General features: G+C 49.9%; 4 protein-coding genes across 5 annotated transcripts in view; 1 reads left to right on the top strand and 3 right to left on the bottom strand.

The window, feature by feature from the left end:
* Nucleotides 1-4,506, top strand: part of kcnq1.2 (potassium voltage-gated channel, KQT-like subfamily, member 1.2) — a 142,432-nt gene extending 137,926 nt beyond the window's left edge. Inside the window, exon 19 of the mRNA XM_084671715.1 lies at nucleotides 4,273-4,506. Coding sequence (XP_084527841.1) covers nucleotides 4,273-4,428 — 156 coding nt within the window. The 3' untranslated portion in view covers nucleotides 4,429-4,506. The remainder of the gene's footprint in view (nucleotides 1-4,272) is intronic.
* Nucleotides 4,507-11,896: 7,390 nt separating this feature from the next.
* Nucleotides 11,897-13,246, bottom strand: LOC146258147 (uncharacterized). 2 transcript variants are annotated; one of them, XR_014729650.1, is made up of 2 exons: nucleotides 12,834-13,246; nucleotides 11,897-12,345 (listed from the first exon to the last, which is right to left on the bottom strand). XR_014729650.1 is itself a non-coding variant. In XM_084671285.1 (2 exons), exons 1-2 carry the CDS (start codon nucleotides 12,924-12,926, stop codon nucleotides 11,980-11,982), a joined length of 444 nt encoding a protein of 147 aa, XP_084527411.1. In that variant the 5' UTR covers nucleotides 12,927-13,234; the 3' UTR covers nucleotides 11,897-11,979. The 2 variants fall into 2 exon arrangements, 1 of the variants encoding a protein (XP_084527411.1); XM_084671285.1 differs by having other exon boundaries at nucleotides 11,897-12,330; nucleotides 12,834-13,234.
* Nucleotides 13,247-17,552: 4,306 nt separating this feature from the next.
* cdkn1bb (cyclin dependent kinase inhibitor 1Bb) lies at nucleotides 17,553-21,289 on the bottom strand. Its single transcript, XM_084671929.1, has 3 exons — nucleotides 20,544-21,289; nucleotides 20,092-20,221; nucleotides 17,553-19,218 (listed from the first exon to the last, which is right to left on the bottom strand). Exons 1-2 carry the CDS (start codon nucleotides 20,989-20,991, stop codon nucleotides 20,103-20,105), a joined length of 567 nt encoding a protein of 188 aa, XP_084528055.1. The 5' UTR covers nucleotides 20,992-21,289; the 3' UTR covers nucleotides 17,553-19,218; nucleotides 20,092-20,102.
* A 1,126-nt stretch (nucleotides 21,290-22,415) lies between these two features.
* Nucleotides 22,416-25,616, bottom strand: yars2 (tyrosyl-tRNA synthetase 2, mitochondrial). Its single transcript, XM_084671928.1, has 5 exons — nucleotides 24,807-25,616; nucleotides 24,363-24,530; nucleotides 23,880-24,035; nucleotides 23,197-23,367; nucleotides 22,416-22,746 (listed from the first exon to the last, which is right to left on the bottom strand). The coding sequence occupies exons 1-5, from the start codon at nucleotides 25,592-25,594 to the stop codon at nucleotides 22,587-22,589; spliced, it is 1,443 nt and encodes a 480-aa protein (XP_084528054.1). The 5' UTR covers nucleotides 25,595-25,616; the 3' UTR covers nucleotides 22,416-22,586.
* Between the last annotated feature and the right edge of the window lie 25 nt (nucleotides 25,617-25,641).

Raw genomic sequence — 25,641 nt, 5'->3', positions numbered from 1 at the left:
CTCTCTCTCTCTGTGTCTCTCTCCCTCTCTCTGTCTCTCTCTCTCTCTCCCTCTCTCTCTCTCTCTCTCTCTCTCTCTCTCTCTCTCTCTGTCTCTCTCTGTCTCTCTCTGTCTCTCTCTGTCTCACTCTCCTCCTCTACATTTTCCATCCCTCCTCCTCAGTGATGATTACTATATTTTGTTATTCACCCACCACCTGGACCCCTGCTGTGTGTGTCTATGTGTGTGTGTCAATGTGTGTGTGTGTGTCTTTGTGTATCTGTGCGTGTGTGTGTTTATGTGTGAGTGTGTGTCTATGTGTGTGTGAGTCGGTGTGTGCATGTGTGTGTATATGTGTGTGTATGTGTGTGTGTATATGTGTGTGTGAGTGCTCCTTGTGGCTCGCTGTACATTGTCCATTGTGTGAGAGAAGTTCTGGAAGGCTTGTGTATCTTTGTGTGTGTGCTGCTCGTGTGTGTGGCGAGGGGGAAATGGCTCACAATGAGCAAGCAGCCATGACAAGGAAAGGAGGAGAGAGTGAGATAGACAGAGAGAGGGAGAGAGAGAGAGAGAGACAGAGAGAGGGAGAGAGAGAGAGAGAGAGAGAGAGAGAGAGAGAGAGAGAGAGAGAGAGAGAGAAGAGAGAGAGAGAGAGAGAGAGAGACAGAGTGGGAGACAGAGAGAGAGAGAGAGAGAGAGAGAGAGAGAGAGAGAGAGAGAGAGAGAGAGAGGGGCTGAAAGAGAGAGAGAGAGACTCACAGTGAAAGAGAGAGACTGAGAGGGAAAGAGAAAGGGAGAGAGAGCGGGACTCAGTCCTCAGTACTCACCTGACCTAACCCCTCTTGTTGACCCCTGCACAGCAGAACAGGAAGTCTTTCTCTGACTGACTCCCTGAGTTCAGAGACCTGCGTTCACCAGCTACACACACTGTCACACACACACTCTCCCACACACACTGTCACACACACACACACTGTCACACACACACACTCTCCCACACACACTCCTACACACACACTCAGGGCTGGGCCCATGGCGGGCCCCACAGGGAACAATGACACAACAGTGACGGTGTATCTTGACTGTGACCTGAGATATTGTTCCCCTTGGTCCTTAACTCCTGCTAATGTGTCCTCCTCCTTCCTCCTCTCCCCTCCTCCTCCTCCCTTCCTCTACTCCCCTCTCAGTCTTTCTCTCCTCCACCCTCCCCCCTCTGTCCCCTCCTCTCCCTCTCCTCTCCTCTCCCCCCTCCTCCATTGTCCCTGCGTCTGAGAGCTGCAGCAGAGGAGGGTCTAGTATTCTAACAGTCTTCCTTCATGTGTGAGTTGTACGTAGATGCCAGAACATTCCTGGAACCAGTCGCCCGCCCCCTGGCAGGCTGCCTCTCCTCTGTGTCTGAGCCTGCTCCAGTGTGTGTGTGTGTGTGTGTGTGTGTGTGTGTTGTATTATGGTTTCATTCAGCTGGTATCACACACAGCTCCGTCCTCATACAGCATTGACCACAGTACACACACAACCTTCCCTGTTGCTTTGGGCACCCAGGAACAGAATACCAGATTTTACCCCTCCTCGTCCTCTCCCCCCTCCCTCTTCTCTCCCTCCCCCTCCCTTCTCCTCCTCTCCCCCCTCCCCCTCCTCCTCTCCACCCTCCTCCCTGTCATCCTCTCCCCCCCCGCTCGTCCTCTCCCCCCTCCTCCTCCTCTCATTCCCCTCCTTCTCTCCCTCCCCTCCTCTTCCCCCCTTCCTCCTCCTCTCCTACGCAAGCAGCAGCCTCGCTCCCCTTACCCCCATGAAGACTCATGATGAACTGTGGGAGGTGTTTACATGCTGATGGATCCAAAACCACTTGTTGACAGCAGACCTCCACTGGTCAGACAGGAACCTGTTGTCGTGACAAACAGGCTGGGGGATCGAAACATTCCTGTCGTGTCCCCAGCGTCACATCCACATTGAGACACAAACAGGGGCGTGCCAGCACGCTCGCGGCGTGGGAGCTGTCTGAGAACCGCTCTGGGAGACTCAGAGAGGGGGAGCCAGGAAGGAAGGACATCTTCAGAAGACCCCCTCTCTGTGTGTCGCTCTACAGAAGAACGGCCTGGTCACCTGCTCCTGGAGGGGGGGGGGCGGGTGCTGGGCTGGGGTGGGGGGGGTGGGGGGGGTGGCGTTGGGGAGGCTTGGGGACAGGCTTGGGGACAGGCACCATGTGTTGGTTCTGGGGTTTGGGGACAGCTGAAGCTTCAGCTGTTCCTGTATCACATGTCCTTCATGACACAGTGACAGTGGCCTTGCCACCACTAGGTCTCAGTCACACACACTCCCACTCACTCTGTCACCAGTCGACTCTCCATGAGCAGCACTATACTGAACACTCCCACTCACTCTGTCACCAGTCGACTCTCCATGAGCAGCACTATACTGAACAGTCACACACTCTGTCACCAGTCGACTCTCCATGAGCAGCACTATACTGAACAGTCACACACTCTGTCACCAGTCGACTCTCCATGAGCAGCACTATACTGAACACTCCCACTCACTCCCACTCACTCCCCATGATGAATGAACCCTGGCTACTTTTCACACACGTCTGCTCGGTGTTGTTGTTCGTCTCCGCGGGTCACCGTCGGGTCACCTCTCCCTCCTAGAATTTCGACAGGAATTCCTGATCCACGCTAGAATACGGCAGGAATGCAGGAGTCTGGAGATGACGGCCGGACATGTTTCTGATACAGGCAGGGTGCTGCGGGGCGAGCGAGCGTGCGCGGGGCGAGCGAGCGTGCGAGCGTGCCGTCCGCCTCCCGGCTCAGCCCTGACGCCTGCTCTTCTTCTGATTTAGAGGGCGCGTCTTGTTCCTTCTTTGATCCTGCCGGGCCCAGGCCAACGCTCGTCTGGCGTGATCACGTCTGACATGTTTCATATCTGTGCTCCGCTCCGCTCCTCTCCCGCTGCCAGGGCAGCAGCGGCTGCCTGGCTCCTGCTCTGCTGTAAAAGTGTCAGGGGCTTCAGGAACACGCTAAAGAGGTCTGGAGACGAGGGGGGAGACAGGAGGCTGACTGCGTTAGCCAAGTGGTCTAGGCTGACCTTCCTGTCTAGTGTTCTGGAGTGGGGAGGGAGCCTGCCTGCCTGCCTGCCTGCCTGCCTGCCTGCCTGCCTGCCTGCCTGCCTGCCTGCCTGCCTGCCTGCCTGCCTGCCTGTCTGTCTGTCTGTCTGTCTGTCTGCTTGTCTGTCTGTCTGTCTGTCTGTCTGTCTGTCTGTCTGCTTGTCTATCTGTCTGCCTGTCTGTCTGCCTGTCTGTCTGCTTGTCTGTCTGTCTGTCTGTCTGCTTGTCTGTCTGTCTGTCTGTCTGCTTGTCTGTCTGCTTGTCTGTCTGCTTGTCTGTCTGTCTGTCTGTCTGTCTGTCTGTCTGCTTGTCTGTCTGCTTGTCTGTCTGCTTGTCTGTCTGCTTGTCTGTCTGCCTGCCGTCAGGCAGAGACGTAATGTGTGCTCTCAGTGATGTGGGTGTGTTTGTGGGTGTGTGTGTGCATGCTCAATGATGAGTGTGTGTGTGTGTGTGTGCTAAATGATGTGTTTGTGTGTGTGTGTGTGCGGATAACTTGATAAATACAGTAGTACTAAGGCCAGGGTAGTAGAGATCTGTAAAGTCTTTGAAGATGTGTGTGTGAGAGTGTGTGTGTGAGAGTGTGTGTGTGAGAGTGTGTGTGTGAGTGTGTGTGTGTGTGAGTATGTGTGTGAGAGTGAGTGTGTGAGTGAGTGAGTGTGTGAGTGAGTGAGTGTGTGAGTGTGTGAGTGTGTGAGTGTGTGAGTGAGTGTGTGTGTGTGAGTGAGTGTGTGAGTGTGTGTGCTGGTCAGGTGAGCCAGCCTGTCTAACAGTGCTGTATTGATGTGGGTTCTCCTCGACATGCTAGTTAGGTGGCGCCTCTCTCTCAGAGACAATTCTGCTGGGTGACACACCTGTGTTTACCGTCAAGCCAGCGTGTCAACAGTGTGCGTGCGCTTGGGTGTGTTTGGGTGTGTGTGTTTGGGTGTGTGTGTGTGTGTGCGTGACAGTGTGTATCTGCTGTACAGAAACACAGTTGCCATGGCAGGTGGGCCGTGACAGAGCAAACATGTTATTGAGCCGTGCGCTCCTGTCATCGGGACTGTACAGTCACCACAGACCCTGGAGGACAAAGGGAATCTCATCTGTGGTATTAGTACATTCCTCCTTTGTGTCGTAATGTTGAAGTCAACATGCTTGTTTTTCTTGTTTGTGTTTGTGTCTTTGTTTCTTTATATATATATATATATATATAGATGGTCCAGATGGACCAGAAAATTGAGTCTGTTCTCCAGATCCTGGTGGATGAGTTCAAGCCGAGAGCGGACCTTCTGCAGAAGCCCCCGCCCACCTACAGCTCCAGGGTCACCGTCATGAAGCGCATGGGACTCAGCATGGACGAGGGGCAATGATGTCATCACCGTGGGACGCCGGCAATGGTGATGTCACTGCCACGAGACCACCGTGGCCTCCGGGTGTGGAGATATCAACTGCCTGGCTGGGTGGGGGGAGGGTGGGTGGGGGGGCGACGGGGGGGAAACCGTGCAGGAGAACCTAGGTTTCCCAGCAGCCCCCTCTCTCCCCATCCACAAACCTTCCTCAGCTGTTTTCTCTGTCGCTGACCTTTGACCCAAGAGGAGAAGAACTTGACCTGGGCAGGGTTCCTCCATCTGAGGGTGTGTGAGGACAGGTCAGGGATCAGGTGGACACTCAGAACCGTGGCCTGAGAAGGCTGGTTTTCCTCCCCACTGTGTTCTGGGTGTGTGGGACTACAAGGGCGTCTTATTTCTGGTCCTCAGCCCCCCAGGCCTGTTCCAGCCCCCCAGACCTGTCCACAGCCACCCAGGCCTGTCCACAGCCCCCTAGGCCTGTCCACAGCCACCCAGGCCTGTCCACAGCCCCCTAGGCCTGTCCACAGCCCCCTAGGCCTGTCCACAGCCCCCTAGGCCTGTCCACAGCCACCCAGGCCTGTCCACAGCCCCCTAGGCCTGTCCACAGCCCCCTAGGCCTGTCCACAGCCCCCTAGGCCTGTTCCAGGCCCCCAGGCCTGTCCACAGCCCCCTAGGCCTGTCCACAGCCCCCTAGGCCTGTTCCAGGCCCCCAGGCCTGTCCACAGCCCCCAGGCCTGTCCACAGCCCCCTAGGCCTGTTCCAGGCCCCCAGGCCTGTCCACAGCCCCCAGGCCTGTCCACAGCCCCCAGGCCTGTCCACAGCCCCCTAGGCCTGTCCACAGCCCCCAGGCCTGTCCACAGCCCCCAGGCCTGTCCACAGCCCCCCTAGCCTGTCCACAGCCCCCTAGGCCTGTTCCAGGCCCAGTCTGTTTCACCATGCTCCGCACAGCTCCTGCTTGTTACACGCTAACGCCTATGTGGCAAGGCGAAGGAGCCTTCGCCCACTCCAAATATTATCCCAGAGCTAAACAGCTCGTTTTAATGAGGTCATTAACAGGCAGTGAAGTGTAAGAGCCAGGGGTGGACGCCTCGCACAGAAACACCCGCCGCCACGGATACCGAGGAACTCTCCCCGATTCTTGCTGATGATCTTGGCACCGCCCGCGCCGGAGCAGAGCAACGCGGCCACGCCTCCCTCCGGGCCGGGCGCGCTCAGGCCTGTTTGTTTCTGCTGATCAGGTGACATGGAGGGAGGTGTGGCCTGTGATGTGTTGACTTAGCACTGCGCTAGCCGCCGGAGCTAGCGGGCTGGGGAGAGAGGGGGGAGAGCCAGGAGGAGATCTGGCGTTGATTTAGTGTCATGGCTAAGATAATAAAACTAGCCAGAGAGGCATGGCAGGGTCCAGGGCTGAGTTACACATGGATAGACGAGGGGTACGATCTCGCCAGTTTACTCAACGGGCCGTGCCAAGGTTTTCATTAGGATATTTCATAGAAGTGCCCCCCCCTCACCTCTTTTCAGCCCCCTTCCCATCTCACACCACGCTCAAACCCTCTCTTCTCCCTCCACTCCTTCAAGGTCTCCAGAAAGAAAAAAAAGTGTGCAATTTGAAATAAATGTGTCCCATTAAAGATCTGCTTATTTTTCTCTCTCCAGCTAATTACGTGCTGAATTCCTGGTAAGGCGAGATTACTGTGTGCGAGTGACTAATGAAAAGAATCGGTTGGGGGGACTAATTGTGTGTGAAAGGGTGTGAGCAGGAAGGAGGCGGAGAGCTGTAGGATCAGGAACCCTGAGTGGCTGGTCTCCGTGTCATCCTACAATATGTTCAGGGAAGTGGGTAACAACAACCAAACTATGTAGCTATGCAAGCCATCCCATAATTACAGCAGGCACATTCTTGAAAAGATGCAGAGAGGAGGGGGGATGGGGGGCGGATGGGGGGGGTGGCGGGGGGGAATCTCTCCTTTTCTTTTTGCGGCAGTGTGAATATTCTCTTTTGCAGTGGTCGAAGATTAGGTTGTATGTATTGTCGGGAAAAAAATACAAAAAAAGGGAAAAAAAGATTGGTTTGCTACAAGTTTGTACACATCCCATAGGTTAACCGCACTCCTGGACAGTTTTTTAAAAGTTGTATTGTTATAATACTAACATTGCCTTACTCTGTATTTATTATCACGTGGAATGAGCTTCTTGAAAGCCATCCAGCCGGTGATGAGGGGAGAGATGAGGGGAGAGATGAGGGGAGAGATGAGGGGAGAGATGAGGGGAGAGATGAGGGGAGTGATGAGGGGAGAGATGAGGGGAGAGATGAGGGGAGATGAGGGGAGTGATGAGGGGAGAGATGAGGGGAGAGATGAGGGGAGAGATGAGGGGAGAGATGAGGGGAGAGATGAGGGGAGAGATGAGGGGAGTGATGAGGGGAGAGATGAGGGGAGAGATGAGGGGAGAGATGAGGGGAGAGATGAGGGGAGAGATGAGGGGAGAGATGAGGGGAGTGATGAGGGGAGAGATGAGGGGAGAGATGAGGGGAGAGATGAGGGGAGTGATGAGGGGAGAGATGAGGGGAGAGATGAGGGGAGAGATGAGGGGAGATGAGGGGAGTGATGAGGGGAGAGATGAGGGGAGAGATGAGGGGAGAGATGAGGGGAGAGATGAGGGGAGATGAGGGGAGTGATGAGGGGAGAGATGAGGGGAGATGAGGGGAGTGATGAGGGGAGAGATGAGGGGAGAGATGAGGGGAGAGATGAGGGGAGAGATGAGGGGAGAGATGAGGGGAGTGATGAGGGGAGAGATGAGGGGAGAGATGAGGGGAGATGAGGGGAGTGATGAGGGGAGAGATGAGGGGAGAGATGAGGGGAGATGAGGGGAGTGATGAGGGGAGAGATGAGGGGAGATGAGGGGAGTGATGAGGGGAGAGATGAGGGGAGAGATGAGGGGAGAGATGAGGGGAGATGAGGGGAGTGATGAGGGGAGAGATGAGGGGAGAGATGAGGGGAGATGAGGGGAGTGATGAGGGGAGATGAGGGGAGAGATGAGGGGAGAGATGAGGGGAGAGATGAGGGGAGATGAGGAGAGATGAGGGGAGAGATGAGGGGAGAGATGAGGGGAGAGATGAGGGGAAAGATGAGGGGAGAGATGAGGGGAGATGAGGGGAGAGATGATGGGAGAGATGAGGGGAGAGATGAGGGGAGAGATGAGGGGAGAGATGAGGGGAGAGATGAGGGGAGAGATGAGGGGAGAGATGAGGGGAGAGATGAGGGGAGACGGGAAACAGGCTGAAGCTAATGAGCTCCTCAGCCCTGTGTAAGACTGCTGTAAATAATAAAAAGCTGTTTCATTATGCATGTGTTCTGTGTCCAGAGCCTTGATTACCAGTTCGAGATAAGACCTCTTAGCTTTCACTGGAATCAAACGGTCTCCTTCCAGGGGCCACGCCAGGTCAAGGTCACCCAGGGGCCACACCAGGTGAAGGTCACCCTCTGCTCGCCCAGCCAGCGGAGAGGAAAAGGCTTCAGATTCTTTCCTTTCTTTTTTTCTCTAAGACTGCAATCAGGGGAGCGAGAGAGAGGAGGGGAGAGAGGGGGGGAAGCGAGAAAGGAAGAGGGAGAGAGAGAGACCGGGCTCACTTTGAACTTCCATATTCCATAACCCGTTGAGCAAGACGTGGAGGAAAAGACAATATGTCTCAAATTACCACTCCATTATATTTCCCTTCAAAGGCCAAAACACACTGGGGGTGTACCAAGAACAGTATGGCACAAGCAGGGGAGAGGGGGGTGGGGGGCTCCAGGGAGGGCCGGGAGAGAGGAGGGGCAGGGAGGAGAGGAGAGAGGAAGATGAAGGGATTTGGGGAGCGGAGAAGGAGAAGGGAGGATTGCAGTGGAGGGGGGGATTGACAGGGCAGTGAAGAGAGGGATGACGTTAAAGGAGAGGAGGTCAGGGGAGGAGGGGAGGGAGGAGGAGGAGGGGTAGAACACACCAGAGCCATGTTCAATTAGCCAGAGATCCTATAGGCTCCCCAGTCTGCTGCTGCTCTAGTCCTGCCCTGGTTTATGTCAGAGGCAGGAGGGAGACAGGGTGGGGGGGAGACAGGGTGGGGGGGGAGAGGGATACAGGGTGGGGGGGGAGACAGGGTGGGGGGGGAGAGGGAGACAGGGTGGGGGGGAAAGGGAGACAGGGTGGGGGGGGGGGGACAGGGGGGAGAGGGAGACAGGGTGGGGGGGGAGAGTGAGACAGGTTGGGGGGGGGAGACAGGGTGGGGGGGAGAGGGAGACAGGGTGGGGGGGAGAGGGGGACAGGGTGGGGGGGAGAAGGTGGGGGGCCCATGGCTTCTGCTGCTGTCTACAGAGGCTGCTCAATGAGCCAGACCTCCTACTGCCCACTACATCTGAGGATGGGAGAGAGAGAGAGAGAGAGAGAGAGAGAGAGAGAGAGAGAGAGAGAGACAGAGAGAGAGAGAGAGAGAGAGAGAGAGAGAGAGAGAGAGAGAGAGAGAGAGAGAGAGAGAGAATGAAAGAGAAAGAGAGAATGAAAGAGAGAGAGAGAATGAAAGAGAGAGAGACTCCCCACTTCAAACGAGGGTTTGATCTCCGACCCAGGGGACACCAGGAGGACAACCTAAGCGAGGATCTGAAGGAGCAGTAAAATTACAAAGAATCAAACAGAACTTAGGGCCGTTGAACTGCTCTGCTCCCCCAGAACCTGGCCTGGGCCCGGACTTCAGTCCCTGAGAGATGGTATCGTCTAGGTAACACTGGTACTGTAAAGTGTTCAAGCCTCAGATAAGATACAGGTCAGGAGAGGAGCTGCTATTTCTGAACGTTTGATCATCCAGCTTTTGAACTTGGGCTTGTGCGTGTTTGTGTGTGTGTGTGCGTGCGTGCGTGTGTGTGTGTGTGTGTGTGTGCATGTGTGTGTGCGTGTGCATGTGTGTGTGCGTGTGTGTGTGCGAGCAGTCTTAGTGACAGCTCCTGAAGATCAGCAGGACCACCTGTCAGCAGGGTCTTGGGTTAGGGTTAGGGTCTTGGGTTAGGGTTAGGTCCAGGAGGTCCATCAACACCATGAAAGCAGATATGCGTGAACAGGTGTGTGCGTGTCTGTATGTATGTGCATGTGTGTGCACGCGTGTGTGTGTGTGTGTGTGTGTGTGTGAGGGAACCAACACTGTCAGCAGCAGCTGATGCAAGCTTCTCATCCCCAAATAGCAGAGAGCCTCCCTCTGCCCTCCCTCTCCCTGAATGTTCCAGACTCCTTCCTGAGGCCCGCTGACGTAGATCTATCTCTGGGAGCCTCCAGAGGGGGGGGGGGGGGGGAGACACGGAGCTCCTACATCAGCGATGGGCAGTGCTACAAGAACCCCCCCCTCCGGGGACCCTGACCTCCGACCCCGACACGCCCTGTATCGACAGCAACCTCATCAGCCTCCCTTCTGCTCTTAAACTGTTTTTCCACGTAACTCTTCACAAGATGTCCAGATACCGTGATGACCTTTGAACTCCTCTATGGTACATCTCCCCCAGGGAGACACGACACAGAGAGGTCAGGGGGTCAGCTTGACCTTTCGTGACCTTTTGCCCTTTTGAGATTTCCCTCAGCCAGATGTCGTCGACTGTTGTTGTTCCATCTCGGCCAGTGACCAGAGAGGGTTCAGGAACCCCAGAAACACAGCTGTTAGCCGGCTACATCGCTCAGCCTGACGCCCTGGACCCGGACCCAGATTCCCCTCCCAAGGCTGGGCGGAGCCTGGGGGACACTGGAGGATGTGGCGGAGCGGAGTACACTGCAAAAACTGTACATCTGTGAGTGACATTTTTAGATTGTAAATCTAGGTGGATTTACTTCTAGTATAAATGCTTTATCTAGTTACTTAATTTAAATAAATATGTTGATATATTTTAAGAATATTATTTTAAGAAACGTCCCATTTCTTAAAATGGGCCGTTTCTTAAAATATTTCATAATGCACTGGCAGCCAAATGTACTTGTTTTAAGCGGAAGCAAACTCATGACTGATATTTTGAACATTTACATTTGATAGAGCGTTTTTGCAGTGTGATGAGCGTGGCTATGTTCCTTGTTTACAGCTAGGTCAGGTGACCAGGAGGTCAGGTGACCAGGAGGTCAGGTGACCAGGAAGTCAGGGGACCGGGGTCGCTGTGTTCCCCTCAGACGAGGAGTCCTGGCCGGGCTGGAGGCTCCTCTGTGGGGCTGCAGGGATTGGCCAGCCGGAGCGGTACACCAGGACAGCTGCCGCGCTGGGCTGCCTGGGGGCTGGGGGATGGAGCGAGGAAGTGAGACAGGAGAGGAGAGAGGGAGGGAGGAGGAAGAGGAAGGAGGCAGGAGGGAGAGGAGAGAGGGAGGAGGGAGAGGAGAGAGGGAGGAGGGAGAGGAAGGAGGGAGGAGGGAGAGGAAGGAGGGAGGAGGGAGAGGAGAGAGGGAGGAGGGAGAGGAAGGAGGGATGAGAGAGGGAGGAGGGAGAGGAAGGAGGGATGAGAGAGGGAGGAGGGAGAGGAGAGAGGAAGGAGGGAGGAGGGAGAGGAGAGAGGGAGGAGGGAGAGGAAGGAGGGAGGAGGGAGAGGAGAGAGGGAGGAGGGAGAGGAAGGAGGGATGAGAGAGGGAGGAGGGAGAGGAAGGAGGGATGAGAGAGGGAGGAGGGAGAGGAGAGAGGAAGGAGGGAGGAGGGAGAGGAGAGAGGGAGGAGGGAGAGGAAGGAGGGAGGAGGGAGAGGAGAGAGGGAGGAGGGAGAGGAAGGAGGGATGAGAGAGGGAGGAGGGAGAGGAGAGGAGAGAGGAAGGAGGGAGGAGGGAGAGGAGAGAGGGAGGGAGGAGGAAGAGGAAGGAGGGAGGAGGGAGAGGAGAGAGGGAGCAGGGAGAGGAAGAAGGAAAGAGGGAGAGGAGAGAGGGAGGAGAGAGGGAGGAGGGAGAGGAAGGAGGGAGGAGGGAGAGGAGAGAGGGAGCAGGGAGAGGAAGAAGGAAAGAGGGAGAGGAGAGAGGGAGGAGAGAGGGAGGAGGGAGAGGAAGGAGGGAGGAGGGAGAGGAAGGAGGGAGGAGGGAGAGGAAGGAGGGATGAGAGAGGGAGGAGGGAGAGGAGAGAGGAAAGAGGGAGGAGGGAGAGGAGAGAGGGAGGAGGAAGAGGAAGGAGGGAGGAGGGAGAGGAGGGAGAGGAAGGAGGGAAGAGGGAGAGGAAGGAGGGATGAGAGAGGGAGGGAGGAGAGCAGAGAGAGGAGGGAGACTGGATAGGTGGGCTATGAAAACTGTCAGCCACTCTTGTTGTGACGAGAGAGTTGAACTGCTTTGTGTTAAGGAAGGCTTTAGTTGTGGTCTCTGGTTTGACTCATGGCTTGATGTAAGAGTTGTAAGACGAGTTGGAGAACCTAAATGAGGCAGGATTTCTGAAGGTGACATGAGTATTGCATGGTTTCAAGATGACTATGTTTCTGAAAAGGTTTATGGAGACATAAATCCTGTCACTCAAATAACAGGTTGCATCATGTTGTATTGTCAGGAAATGAAAACTATTACACAACAAAAAAAATGCCACATCCACTTTCTTTGAAATGAAGTATTATTTTTAAATGACACTTGCTCCACACAGCTCCAACCTGGTCTGAACACAGCACCAGTCTGAACACAGCACCGGTCTGAACACAGCAACAGTCTGAACACAGCACCGGTCTGAACACAGCACCAGTCTGAACACAGCACCAGTCTGAACACAGCCCTTTAGAGTTCTTCTTCTTCTTCCTGCTGCCAACATCACAGTAGACGCAGTCCTCAGGTTCCTCAGGGTCCTCAGGTTCCTCAGGTTCCTCAGGTTCCTCAGGGTCCTCAGGGTCCTCAGGGTCCTCAGGTTCCTCAGGTTCCTCAGGTTCCTCAGGGTCCTCAGGGTCCTCAGGTTCCTCAGGTTCCTCAGCTCCTGGTGCTGTCAGACAGCCGTCTCAGACAGAGCACACACACACAGAGCACACACACACAGAGAACACACACACAGAGCACACACACACAGAGCACACACACACAGAGCACACACACACAGAGCACACACACACAGAGCCAGCTCCATCAGCAGTATCTGCGGCTCCCAGATGTGGAGCTGGCTGCTGTGTTCAGCAGGCAGGAGCCTCACAGAGCATCCTGAGGCATTCCTGACTAGATTAGACCCGCCACCACCGACTGGTCACGAGATTGGACGAAGGGAGAGGGAGTGTGTGCCTGAGCCAGAGATAAAAAGACAGTGTGTGTGTGTGTGTGCGTGCGTGTGTGTGTGGAAAGGGAAGGAGGAAGGGGAGCACTGCCTGCTTGTTTTTGCCTCTCTACCATGCGTGCTTGAGCAGATTTACGGTGATAGCAGATAAAGGCTCTTTGATAGACTGCAGGTGCGCTCGTTTAATGAGCACTGCCGTCCCTCCCCTCCTCCCTGCTCACCGGGACTAACGCTCCACAGACGATCTCCTGCTCGTCTGTCACTCCACGCTCTGTGACATCACTGCCACTCACCCTTGGCTTCCCACCAATCATGGCCTCTCTCTGTCAAATGTCAGATAGACAGACATACAACCAGACAGTCAATCAGACAGTCGTACAACCAGACAGTCAATCAGAGAGTCGTACAACGAGACAGTCAATCAGACAGGCATACAATCAGACAGTCAATCAGACAGTCGTACAACCAGACAGTCAATCATTCAGGCATACAATCAGACAGTCAATCAGACAGTCGTACAACCAGACAGTCAATCAGACAGGCATAAAGACAGTCATGCCACCAGCCAGCCAGACAGCCAGCCAGTCAGTGTTGAGGGCTGAACAGGAACACTGGTGTTTGTTTGCAGGCTCTCTCCCCTCCACGCTGGGCTGAGCTCAGGGAGTTGCCAGTGACGTGGCTTGTGGCCAGTGCAGGAAACATAGGGAGGAACTTGTGGCTTTATATTAAGTACTGGGGCTGTTAACAGGAAAAGATAACCTGTTTCTGTGGATTTAGCAAGAAGTGTGAATTCAGACCATCTTGGCGCATTTGTCTCTTACATGTTCCCAGTTTATGGGTTGCTGGTATTTCCGTGACTTATTTGTGGTTCTGTTTGGTGAGTTAAAGTGTTTCTAAGTGAGGGTAAGGTAATAAGCGCATTTCTGAAAAAGCAGTCATCTTTCAACAGAAGCAGGGGGATTTGAGCTTGCTGCAGGTTCCTGGGCGTTCATTGTCTGTCGCATTGAATAAACACCCTGTCAAATGTGAATGTGCCTTTTACGATGTGTGTGGATACTTATGTTTAAAAAGAAAAGTAAAGAAGTGTGCAATCTGACATGTATAAAAAGGTCAAAAGTAGCCATTACTACTGTCTGTTTTAGTGTCACGCTGGTAACTGGACCTCCCATCATATTAATACATTAATATCATGTGACGTCAGCACATTTGCCAGGAATCCTTTTTGACCTCCCACATGTGTGGTCATGGGTGATCAGGAATGTCTCTATTCTCAGTCATGTCGACATCGCTAACTCCCTCGGTCTCATCCATAATGTTAACCATTCTTCTAGTTGCTTTCTGCCTTGCTCCATGGGCACTTTCGCAGAGTCGCTTACATTTGTTGTGCGTGATAGCCAGGAAATTAAAAAGACAATAAATAATATTGATCACAGCACCAAATAAAAATTGAAACTCCAAGGAATGAGTCTGGTTTGAACATGTAAAAAGTAGAAAGTACAGATATTTGTGTAGAACTTTTAAGGAGTGAAAGTAAAAAAGTTGTTGGAAAAATAAATAGTGAAGTAAATTACCAGACAAATCTACTTAAGTACCGTAATAAATATCTGTACTTTGTTACTTCCCATCTCTGGGTAAGAATACATTGCTACGACATTAGATAGAATGATCAAAACACATTGAGCTCAATATGTCTGTTGATGGGAGACATGACTTTGAGGCAAGGAAACATTTCATACAAACATTTGAATTAAGTGAGCCATCTTGTGCCATTTGCTAAGATTACAGTAATATTCCTGGATATTATCTCAGTCTTCATTGTGACAACTTTTAGGTCCAAGAATCTGCTTCTTTTTTATTTTATTTTTTTACATATTTTTGTTTTGGAGGGAAACGTTTCATTCACCCTCATGATTTTTCCCCCTTGTGGTTTGAGTGTGAGTAACACGTCTTATCAGACAAACTAAGATGGAACATGGGTAGATACTGAATAATGGTCCCAAATCACCAAGCAAAAATCTGAATGTGCAACATTTACTATGTTGGTTCTCAGGTCTTTTTTGAAATGCTGTTTTCCAAGGTCCCATTGTCAAACCAAGCTGGTGAGACAAGCTTCTGTTATAATTCCTTATAGCTTCTGTTATAATTCCTTGAGTTTCCTAAAAACTCAAGCCAGAATAATTGCTGGGGTGTGGAACATTTTGAATATTTGATATTTAATTTTGATTTGTTATCAGCCCAGCCAAGCAAGTGGCCAGTTAGGAACCTAAAATGATGTCACACACACCCAGGTCACCTAGTCACACACACCCTGGTCACCTAGTCACCCACACCCTGGTCACCTAGTCACCCACACCCTGGTCACCTAGTCACCCACACCCAGGTCACCTAGTCACCCACACCCTGGTCACCTAGTCACCCACACCCTGGTCACCTAGTCACCCACACCCTGGTCATCTAGTCACCCACACCCTGGTCATCTAGTCACCCACACCCTGGTCACCTAGTCACCCACACCCTGGTCATCTAGTCACCCACACCCTGGTCACCTAGTCACCCACACCCTGGTCATCTAGTCACCCACACCCTGGTCATCTAGTCACCCACACCCTGGTCACCCACACCCTGGTCACCCACACCCTGGTCACCCACACCCTAGTCACCCACACCCTGGTCACCCACACCCTGGTCACCCACACCCTAGTCACCCACACCCTGGTCACCTAGTCACCCACACCCTAGTCAGCTAGTCACCCACACCCTAGTCACCTAGTCACCCACACCCTGGTCACCCACACCCTGGTCACCCACACCCTGGTCACCCACACCCTAGTCACCCACACCCTGGTCACCCACACCCTGGTCACCCACACCCTAGTCACCCACACCCTGGTCACCCACACCCTGGTCACCCACACCCTAGTCACCCACACCCTGGTCACCTAGTCACCCACACCCTAGTCAGCTAGTCACCCACACCCTAGTCACCTAGTCACCCACACCCTAGTCACCTAGTCACCCACACCCTGGTCACCCACACCCTAGTCACCTAGTCACCCAAACCCTAGTCACCTAGTCACCCACACCCTGGTCACCCACACCCTAGTCACCTAGTCACCCACACCCTGGTCACCTAGTCACCCACACCCTGGTCAGCTAGTCTCCCTTGTTCCCTGTGTGCACACAGCACTTCCTACTCTTCCTCCATGCCAGCGTCTCATCAGTGTGGAGGCTTCTAGACGGGCCCTTTGTTTGGACGTGAGCCCCAGACACAACAGTGGCCAGGCAGAGGCCCCTCACAATGGGGCTCTGCACAAAGGCCCTCACACCGGCACAATGGGCTCTGCCTGGAGCAGGGTGGGGGGTGCGGGGGGGTTACCCACCTGCACACTTCACGCCCCCCCCCCCCCCCCCCCCCCCCCCCCCCCCCCCCCCCCCCCCCCTGTCGAGCCTCCTGCAGGTGTCTTCCTGTTGTTGCTTCCTGTGCTCTGGCCTCAGCTGCACAGACACAGGAGAACACAGAGGAGCTGCTCTGACAAGCACCAACGCTGACAGGAACTTGGAGGGAGGGAGGGAGGGAGGGACAGGAGAGAGGAGAGAGAGGAGAAGGGGAGAAGGGGAGAAAGGGAGTGAGGAGAGAGGAGAGGGAGGGAGGAAAGTGAGGGAGGGAGGGGAGAGAAAAGAGGGAGGGAAATTAAATGAATGAAAGGAGAACTAAATGCCTTGGGAGGGTTAGGAGAACAGTTTAGAAGAAAAAGCCCAGTGCATAGTAATGGATTACCTTGTTGTTGATGTGATGGAATTTCAGGAAAAACTGGATTGTTTATTGTAAAAATAAAAACGTAATGAATAGTAACATTAATGTGTGTCTTAGAGAGATTGTTTCAAATGTAATAGAAATTCGAGGACATTGTTAATATGATGTGAAATGGTTTTATCAGTTATAGTAATAGAAAACCACTTTGGTCCGCAAAAGCTATTACCTTTTGGTCCAAATAGCTTTCATATAACAATGAAAATACGTGATCAAGTTCTGGAAACGAGCTAAACAAAGATGTGAAAAAAGAATCAAGAACATTTGTCATGAAAGAGACACACACACACACACACACACACACACACACACTTAAATAATAATGCATGTTAAAAACTGTATATACTTTACAAGTACAATACACCTTACATTAAAACATTAAATACTACTCATTCTGAGAAGGTTTTACTTATCTGCAATCCTTAACTTAATTTCGGTAGCGCCACCATACAAATGTTACTGGCTGCAACAAGTGGTGTGCTTTGCTTGGGCTTCATTTGATTGGCTGGGCCAAACGTCAATCAAAGGGCTGTTTTCAAAACTGGCCGATTTCATCATATTGGGAGTGTCACTGTCTGCTCTGCGCTAGACGACGGTCGACTTTTACAAACTTTTACACACCCTGTACGTAGACGTGTAGGCACATAGGGACATTTTATAGTAAAACAACTTCAACCGTGGTGTGAAGGTTATGAAAAATTGTTTAACTACACGATAGCAGTAATTTGGACGCGTGAATTTGACACATTATGCAGGTATAACTTGTGGCACAAGCCGTGGCACTCGATGCGCACGAGCGGGTCCAGTCAGGCTTCAAACACACAATACTAGCGTTCCATGACAAGCATTAAGAGTTCTGACTCACTTTTCTATTTTAAAAAGTGGCCTACCTCAGAAAATTCAGGTAGGCCTGCAGTTTGTACGAATGCATAAACAATGACGCATGAAATACATACAACTGCCGTGTACCTCTATTTACATAGGCTAGTCTGACAGAGTGTCAGTTTTACAACGACACATATTCCAAGACAAGATTTGATATACGAGAAATATATTTGTGCCACCTAACAGTAAGCTTGTGTATGTGCAACCCAGATAGTTTAGAGCAAGCGCAAACATAACAAATTAGATGATTCCATTTTCTTTTTTAATTGATTGCAACATATTTTATAACCACACATTACAAAATGCACATCAAATATTTTATCAGGCTCAGTTTGCAACCTTGTAGATAAAAAAAAAAAACTACCAAAAATATGCTTTTACAAAAAAAAACAATTATAATAAAGGTAAATGCCACTTTGGATAACCGTAATCAAAAACCCATTTTATTCTACATAAAAAAGCTTGACATAAATAAGTTAGTATAATTTCTCAGTGTTTTTACAAAGTTATGTACACAGGTACACCTCAAAGATTTACACACATACACAGGCAAAGTGACATTTCTGAGAAGCACTTTTTTAGATGGATATAGGCCTAACGTTATCGTCTGGATAGCCCAGGTCTACGTAAATGAAATGGAAGATATCTGGGATGCATACATTAGCATGATCAGCAGGCTAACAACTTAAATTGTAAAAATAACATACACTATGCATACAACAGGAAAAACAAAGTATACTGTGAATACAATGTGAAGTCGAAACTAATGAAAATGTATAGTACAGACAAATCCTTACTGAAGCAACCATGTATTTGGTATTGTAGGGTATTCCACTAATCAGAAAACCTCCTTGTACAAGTCAAAGAATTGCCCACCCACAGTGAGAGAAATGTGGGCCAGTCAACAAGTGAATGTTACAGTATATGAGTAATACTACCTGTGCAGTTAGTATAGTCCTTATCCTTCAGTAAATGAGTACCACACACACGCACACACACACACACACACACACACACACACCTCGAAAAAATACAAACCAATATAACTTAACATGCGGGCAGAGAGGAAAATGACAGAGCGAAAAATAAAACACATTCCAGAATTTAACAAAGAAATGTATGCTTACACTGATCGTCTCTAAAACAGGTTACAATAAATATTGGGCAACTTCACATACTACCAAACCACAACGGAAATGTGTAATTTGCTGATGCAAAATTTTCCTTGGGTGACCAATCTTAGAGAACTTTGAATTAGTGACATGGAAATGTCAAAAAAAGAGGAAGAAAAATATCCAAGGCTACATATGTACCGTTCTTCATTTCAGAATCTAACGGAGAAGGCTGGCTAAATGATGACTGACTAGGTAATCCATGATCATTTTTCAAATGTAGCAGGATTTAATGTGTGTGTGTGTGTGTGTGTTCAAAGAAAGTCACACTGCCTTTAGAGAAAAACAAAATAAACAGCATTTTGGAAACATTTCTTAGACTACACTGCAATTCTTCAAGTCAAATCAAATTCACACGTTTTACATAAAGGAAATTTCTCAATCTTAATACGCTTTATGTGCTACATATGGAGGAAATATGATGTATATATACATTTATATATATATACACATACACGTGTGTGTGTGTGTGCACACACACGCACACACACACACACAGGTAGTAAAAAAAAATAAAAAAAATGAGCAAAAAAGGAAATTAAACCTAATTGCACACTGCTACATGTGACTGCTTTGGAGGCAGTAACTTTATGAGTGCCAGAACTTAGTGTTTCTGTTCAGTGCGTGTGTACAGCATCCCCAGTCCCTGGAGACTTGATATGTTTCATTTACTTTGTAGTTCCTCTTCAAACCTGCCAAACACTCTGGATACCAAGGAGAAAAGGACATACATCTGATCTGCAGCAGGAAAAACAAAGATCTGTTATTGGATACAGCTCAACACTTGTGTCACAATAGTGTGTAGGCTATTCCTTCACAGACAAAAGTTGGTATTTTTTTACCAAGTCAGCAGCAAGGTTGAGACAAAGATACAAATCAAAACCCACCACAGGGAAATTGACTCCGACAGAACATATGAAATCTCCCTCAAACGACAGCATTTACAATATCCTAATTGTTTCTTAATCTCGGTTTTAGGCAGTTTTACGCAACATGGTTATCTTATAATGCTGATATGCCCGTTTACATTCACTACAATAGTCAGATACTGTTATACGAAATTCTCAATAGTAGGCCAGTGCGTAGCCTAGCGGGCCCTGCCCCTTCAGCCCGGGGTAGTGGTTGCTGACGTGTTACTATAGTGTTGTTCTGAAGACTTGTTTACAGTTTCGTCGGAAACTATACCTCACCGTGGCCACGGTTGTAGTAAATGTGCCTGTGTAGTCCGTTGAACTTTAACCCTTTTTCACACCATGCAGTGCCTCAAAATATATAGGTTATTTGTTTTTACAAAAACATTTTTAAAAACTGCCTGTAAACACGAGTAAACTACAAAATAATCTGAGAGTCCGAGACTATGGAAAGCATAAGATTAAAACGTTGGCCTGTCTTAAGTGTCATGTAACTACTTAAAAAGCCAAAGTCTCCGGTTGACAGGCTATGAGCACTGAATGTTGGCTCACTAAAACCGAACACATTTTCGCCGTGTTCATTTAGCTTGGCCTACCCCACCGGTAATTGTGCTACTGAGCTTAAAGTCATATATATATATATATATTAATATATATATTACACATGTCCATCAGTATTTCTTTATATTTTCGGACTTACCATTCTGATCCTCACGTTTGACTTTTTGGGTTGTTTTTCCTGGGCGTGTGTTCCACAGAGTGCGTTATGCCTTGGCAGCGACTAACTTCATCCGAGCTAGTGTGTGACCTTTTAGTTTGGGACGAGGGGTCTGCGAGGAAAAAGTAATAACATTTAGATCAATTTGAGAGAAAAAATCGAAAATACCACGACAGTTAGAAAAAGAAAGCATTCGGCTATATATGTCGTAGCCCACCGGTAAAACCAAACACAAATGTTCCATCCTGACAATTTGTAAAATTTTCTTAATGCTCTATACCGGTAACAAATGTTCCAACAATTTCAACGTCAGGCTACATGCGAGATCATCTCGCAACGATTTAAATCACTTGATACACAATTCATTGTATCCCGTCGACAGCTACTAAAGTTGCCAGCAGAATATTTTTTACTTTCATCAGCGGAAGCCGTACCATGTGAAGCTGGTCTTTTTCGCTGCCCAGTGCACTGGTCCTTGCGCTCCATTTGACTATCAGACCTCTCCGCGCTTTCACAGGGCTGTCGTAGAGCCACCATGCAATTGTGATTGCCGTTTAGATCCACACTGTTGTTCCCTGACGGACAAACGCCCTTTTCCAATCGTTGCTCTCTGGTGTAGAAATTAGGAAGGTCGTTACAATCCACTAATTCCCATTCAAATTTCCCGTTCACGAGGGGCATATGTTTCGCAAAATCGAAGTTCCATTTCGCAGAGGACGCTTCTTCGATCTCCTGCAAATGTCCCTTTAAATTCTTCCTTAACTCTTCGTGATCCACCGGGCCGAAAAGGTTTCTGCAAGCTGAGGGTTTGGGGTGATCCGACAATCGGGCATCCGTTCTTTCCAAAGTCGGGCTCCCATTTGAAAGACGAACATTTGACATTTTCTGATAATCAAAGAACGTCCAAATAGGAACACTGAAAAATGCGTATTTCGTCTATGCTTCCCGAGACCGAAAACAGGCGTAAAAACGACTGATCAACACAAACGCACGCATGCCATGCATAGGTCTGGGCAGGAAAAGTTACTGCCAATATGGCAATGTGAGCAAAAGTAGTCTCCACAGATCATCTAAACAAAGTGCCGTAACTGAACCCACTCCTGTCAATTTCGACTCTCGTAGTAAGAGAAGAAATAACAGACAAACCTTTTCAGTACCCAATATGGCGATTGAGGGCAGGCAGGCTGGGGTAAAAATGATTGACACAGAAAGCTATTTAACACAGAGGAGGGCTTTCATTGGTTAAACAGTTTGAACCCGCCTACTCTTCTTAAGGTGATCATACACGTTGCAACATCACAGCTCAATGAACGCAATTTAGCAACTTGATGTCAACTGCAAAGCAATAATGATCGGACACTTGAAATGTATCGGCTCATCCATATAAATGATCTGAATACATCTATTTTATATCATGTTTTAAAATAATGTTAAGACTTATTTCTGATATTTCATTATTACATAATTCATTATAATGGGTGTTTTCAAGCATTTAAATACAGTAGGCCTACTATGACAATAAAAATGCACTGTAGGTGTAATTATGTATTAGTGAATATAAGGTACCATAAAAAGCACCATAAAAGCTCTACACATTGAGAATACGCCCAACCGGAATCTGAGGCCATCGGCTCTATTGCTCCAAAACTCAACTTTATAAATTCAGAAAATTAGTTTGTATATTTATACTATTATTTTGAATGTGAAGTAGTATTTATACCCGTTTTTTAAATGACAAGATTAGTTCCACTATAAGTCTTGGAAAATATACACTTGTGTCAACTAGGCTAACAGTAAAAGGCAGAAATTGATGTCAGAAAAGTCGAGTTGGCAAAGACTCTCCCTTCGTGACGACTGTATGTAATAATAGATACAAATAATGACCAAATAACCAAAGCAGCTGTCTGTGTATTTTTAAACATGTTTTCCTAGTGCACTCTGTGAAGCCCTTCCGCTCCTGTTTCTTAGTGAAATACAAACACAGTCAATCTCAAAATATGATGACTCATCCAAAAAAAAAAAAAGGTGAACTTCCAGCGTTAGTTTTTGACAAATAAAATAATATTTTTACTATTATTTTTATGTTACTACTGCAGTGTCTGTGAACAGTTCAGCCCCACTGCCCTCAGGAGGCTAGGCCCCCTTCCTATGATGGGAAAGCAGACAGCGACACCTAGTGGTGTTGACCTCCATGTTCACCACTAGTTATCTGATCGACCAGCTGATTACTACTCAGGTGTGCTAGATTAGTGTTGGAGAGAAAATCTACAGGCAGGCCTCACTGGACAAAACTCTTCCATGGAATATTTCAGTTCTGATGCATGTTTAATGTTTCATTATCATATTGCGTACAGATCACATCCATACAAACTTGAGTGGACAGCATCCCAATCCACAGGACAAGCAAACCTCACTTCCTGTCCCTCACTTCCGGTGTCTCTGCTGGTTTACAGACAGTCCCTCAGACCTCAGAGTCTTCACAAGTTGAGCCACTTGATGATGTAGAAGTTCTTCTTGCCCACCCTTATGAGGGTCAGGCCGTTGGCCAGGATGTGAATGCCTGGGGTCAGCACCTGCTCTGGATGATCAGCCCGGCTGTGGTTCATCCATACACCTCCTTCTGATACCATGTGGTACCTAGACACACACACACACACACACACACACACATACAGAATAAAGACAGTACACAGAACATCATAGCCATGTTACTCACAGATCCTCATATTCTGGTGGGAAGAACAAAAGAAAACGAAACAGAGACAGAATTTGACTGGGGGATGAGAGACCCTGGGGAAGTGATGTGGGAGATGAGGACAGGGGAGGACAGGACAGGGGAGGACAGGACAGGGGAGGACAGGACAGGGGAGGACAGGACAGGGGAGGACAGGGGAGGACAGGGGAGGTGAGGGGAGGACAGGACAGGACAGGGGAGGTGAGGGGAGGACAGGGGAGGTGAGGGGAGGACAGGACAGGGGAGGACAGGGGAGGTGAGGGGAGGGGAGATGGGGCCTGGTGGAGTGGGAGGTGAGGTGAAAGGCAAGTTGGGACCCTGGGCAGGTGAGGTGGCTGAGGTGAGGGCCCTACCCTCGGGGGCCCGGGGGAATGGCCCCTGCCTGGCGACAGGCCTCCAGCACCGTGGTCCCCGGCTCCAGCAGCAGCTGGTGGAAGGGAGCTTCGCGGAACAGCTCCTGTAACTCTGCCTCGCTCATCTGGCCCAGTGCCTCCAGGCTGCTGTGGAACAGCGCGTTGGTGCACCTGCACACACACACACACCGCACGCCCACACACATATACCAGACATACACACATACATATACACCACGCACACATATATACCATGCATATACATACACACACACACAAAGCAGGGTCATAGGTTGCATTATACACTTTTTGTAGACAGCAAATACGTCCCTCCACACCTTTGATCAAGAAAACTATATTTTACCACCGTATTCTCAGTTATTAAAACAGTCGTCCCATCCACATTTGAATACAAACCTCCACCCTGTGGCTTTGACACACCACCCTGTAGCACACCACCCTGTAACACACCACCCTGTAACACACCACCCTGTAACACACCAGGCTGTAACACACCACCCTGTAACACACCACCCTGTAACACACCAGGCTGTAACACACCAGGCTGTAACACACCACCCTGTAACACACCACCCTGTAACACACCACCCTGTAGCACACCACCCTGTAGCACACCACCCTGTAACACACCACCCTGTAACACACCAGGCTGTGGCTCTTACCTCTTGGCGCTCTCCAGACCCTCCCTGCCATGGACCAGCTTGGTGACCTCAGCCGCCAGACGTCTGTGAGCCGGCCTGCTGCCTGGATCTCCTCTCTGCAGCTCCATCACCTTCTCCACCTCCCCCAGCGGCAGGAAGGTGAACAGCTTCAGGTACCTGCAACAAAACCAACCGACTCTTGATTCTAAACAACAGGGTTCAGCATGCAGATTTTCCCTGTAGTTAGACACCAGCTGCTGGTTTGTAACTAATGGAAATTAAGTGTCAATTGACCCCCCCCCCACTCACACACAGTAATGAAGCAAGGGAGTTGGACATCTCCCACCCACTTTTTGGGAACCGGCCAATTTGTCCCTCCCCAACTTTTTATTAAGAAAACTATAATCAACCGCTGCGTACTCGGTTATATTAAACAAAGCTGTCCTCCCACCCACGTTCGAAAACAACCCTCTCATGGATAAACTGTGGTCGTGCGTCACCGACCGTTCCACGCTGCTGTCGGGTTGTCTGAGGAAGAACTGATACAGCTCAAACGGAGAGGTCTTTTCCCTGTTCAGCCACACAGCGTTCCCTGCCGTCTTCCCCAGCTTGTCTCCCGCAGAGCTGGTGACCAGCGGAACCGTCAGACCAAACACCTCCTCTCCCGACACCCTGCCAGTCACAAACACGTTTCATTCACTTAGCAGAAGCTTATTATCGAAAGCGACATTCAAATTCAGTGCATATAGAATGTAGAGCTGTCTGGCGGTATTTTGGTAGACAAACACACGTGGATGATGTACCATGATGAGAAATATTGTTTTTGTATATTGGCCTATTGAATTCTTTTTTTCAGAGCAAAATGCTGCTAGTTTGTGTCGTTCGCTTATTTGGTCGCGTTGGGGGCTGGTGTAAATGTAATTAGTTAGTGATAGTGTTTGCGTTTACTTGTGAATGAACTCGTGTCCAGACATCAAGTTTCCCAGTTGGTCAGTCCCCCCGAGCTGAATCTTGCAGCCATGATGCTGACTGAGGTGGTAGAAGTCAAATGCTTGGAAGAGCTGGTAAGAAAACTCCGTCAAGCTCATTCCCTCGGGGCTTTTAAGCCTTGACTGGACACTATGCCGGCTGAGCAGAGTACCCATTCTGAAATGCCTGCCCACTTCTGACAGGAAGGCAACCAAATTCCAGTCTTTATACCAACTCATGTTGTTCAATACAGTCACAGTGCCAAGCTTTTTGGAGTTATCGTGGAAGATGAGTTCGTGGTTGGTGAATATTCTTTGTAAGCTGTCTCTGATTCCCCGAGTGTTCTCTGCAACAACCTCGGCGGACAACCTCTCCCTCTCCATGGTTTTCCCACTCGGGTCTCCGATCTGCGCCGTCGCGCCACCGACCACCGCGATGACATTGTGACCTGCGCCCCGAAAGTGCAAAAGACCGATGATGGCAAGTAAATTCCCCACATGAAGGCTGTCCGCGGTGGGGTCGAAGCCGCAGTACACGCTCTGGCTCCCAGACTGGAGTAACCGAGGAAGTTGATCTTGGGCGGCGTTGTCTGGAAAAGCATCCTTCAAAATACCGCGTTTGTTCAGTGATAACAGAAGTCCGCTTGGTGAAATAGAAGATGAATGAAAGCTGGATCCTATTGTAACACATACGGATGTTTTATTGAAAATGATGCATAAACCATGCCGTGATGCATAAGTACATCTCCTTGCTATGGAGGCCGCCATATTGGAAAATGTGACAACATTGTGGAGTGGAGAGGCATGTCGTGCTT

The sequence above is a fragment of the Hypomesus nipponensis genome, chromosome 14 (assembly GCF_054491055.1).
Source record: "Hypomesus nipponensis isolate SF chromosome 14, ASM5449105v1, whole genome shotgun sequence".
Classification (NCBI taxonomy): Eukaryota; Metazoa; Chordata; class Actinopteri; order Osmeriformes; family Osmeridae; genus Hypomesus; species Hypomesus nipponensis.
This window is presented reverse-complemented; position numbering and strand designations above follow the sequence as displayed.

Excerpts from the sequence above, each read along its gene's own strand:
- cdkn1bb (XM_084671929.1), bottom strand. The coding sequence starts at position 20,991 with ATGTCAAATGTTCGTCTTTCAAATGGGAGCCCGACTTTGGAAAGAACG. Across the intron at positions 20,222-20,543 it reads AAAAAGACCAGCTTCACATG|ACCCCTCGTCCCAAACTAAA; the intron begins GTACGGCTTCCG and ends TTTTCCTCGCAG.
- yars2 (XM_084671928.1), bottom strand. The coding sequence starts at position 25,594 with ATGGCGGCCTCCATAGCAAGGAGATGTACTTATGCATCACGGCATGGT. Across the intron at positions 24,531-24,806 it reads GGACACGAGTTCATTCACAA|GGTGTCGGGAGAGGAGGTGT; the intron begins GTAAACGCAAAC and ends TGTGACTGGCAG. Across the intron at positions 22,747-23,196 it reads ATTCCCCCGGGCCCCCGAGG|GTACCACATGGTATCAGAAG; the intron begins GTAGGGCCCTCA and ends GTGTGTGTCTAG.
- LOC146258147 (XM_084671285.1), bottom strand. The coding sequence starts at position 12,926 with ATGATTGGTGGGAAGCCAAGGGTGAGTGGCAGTGATGTCACAGAGCGT. Across the intron at positions 12,331-12,833 it reads TCTGTGGAGCGTTAGTCCCG|CACCAGGAGCTGAGGAACCT; the intron begins GTGAGCAGGGAG and ends GCTGTCTGACAG.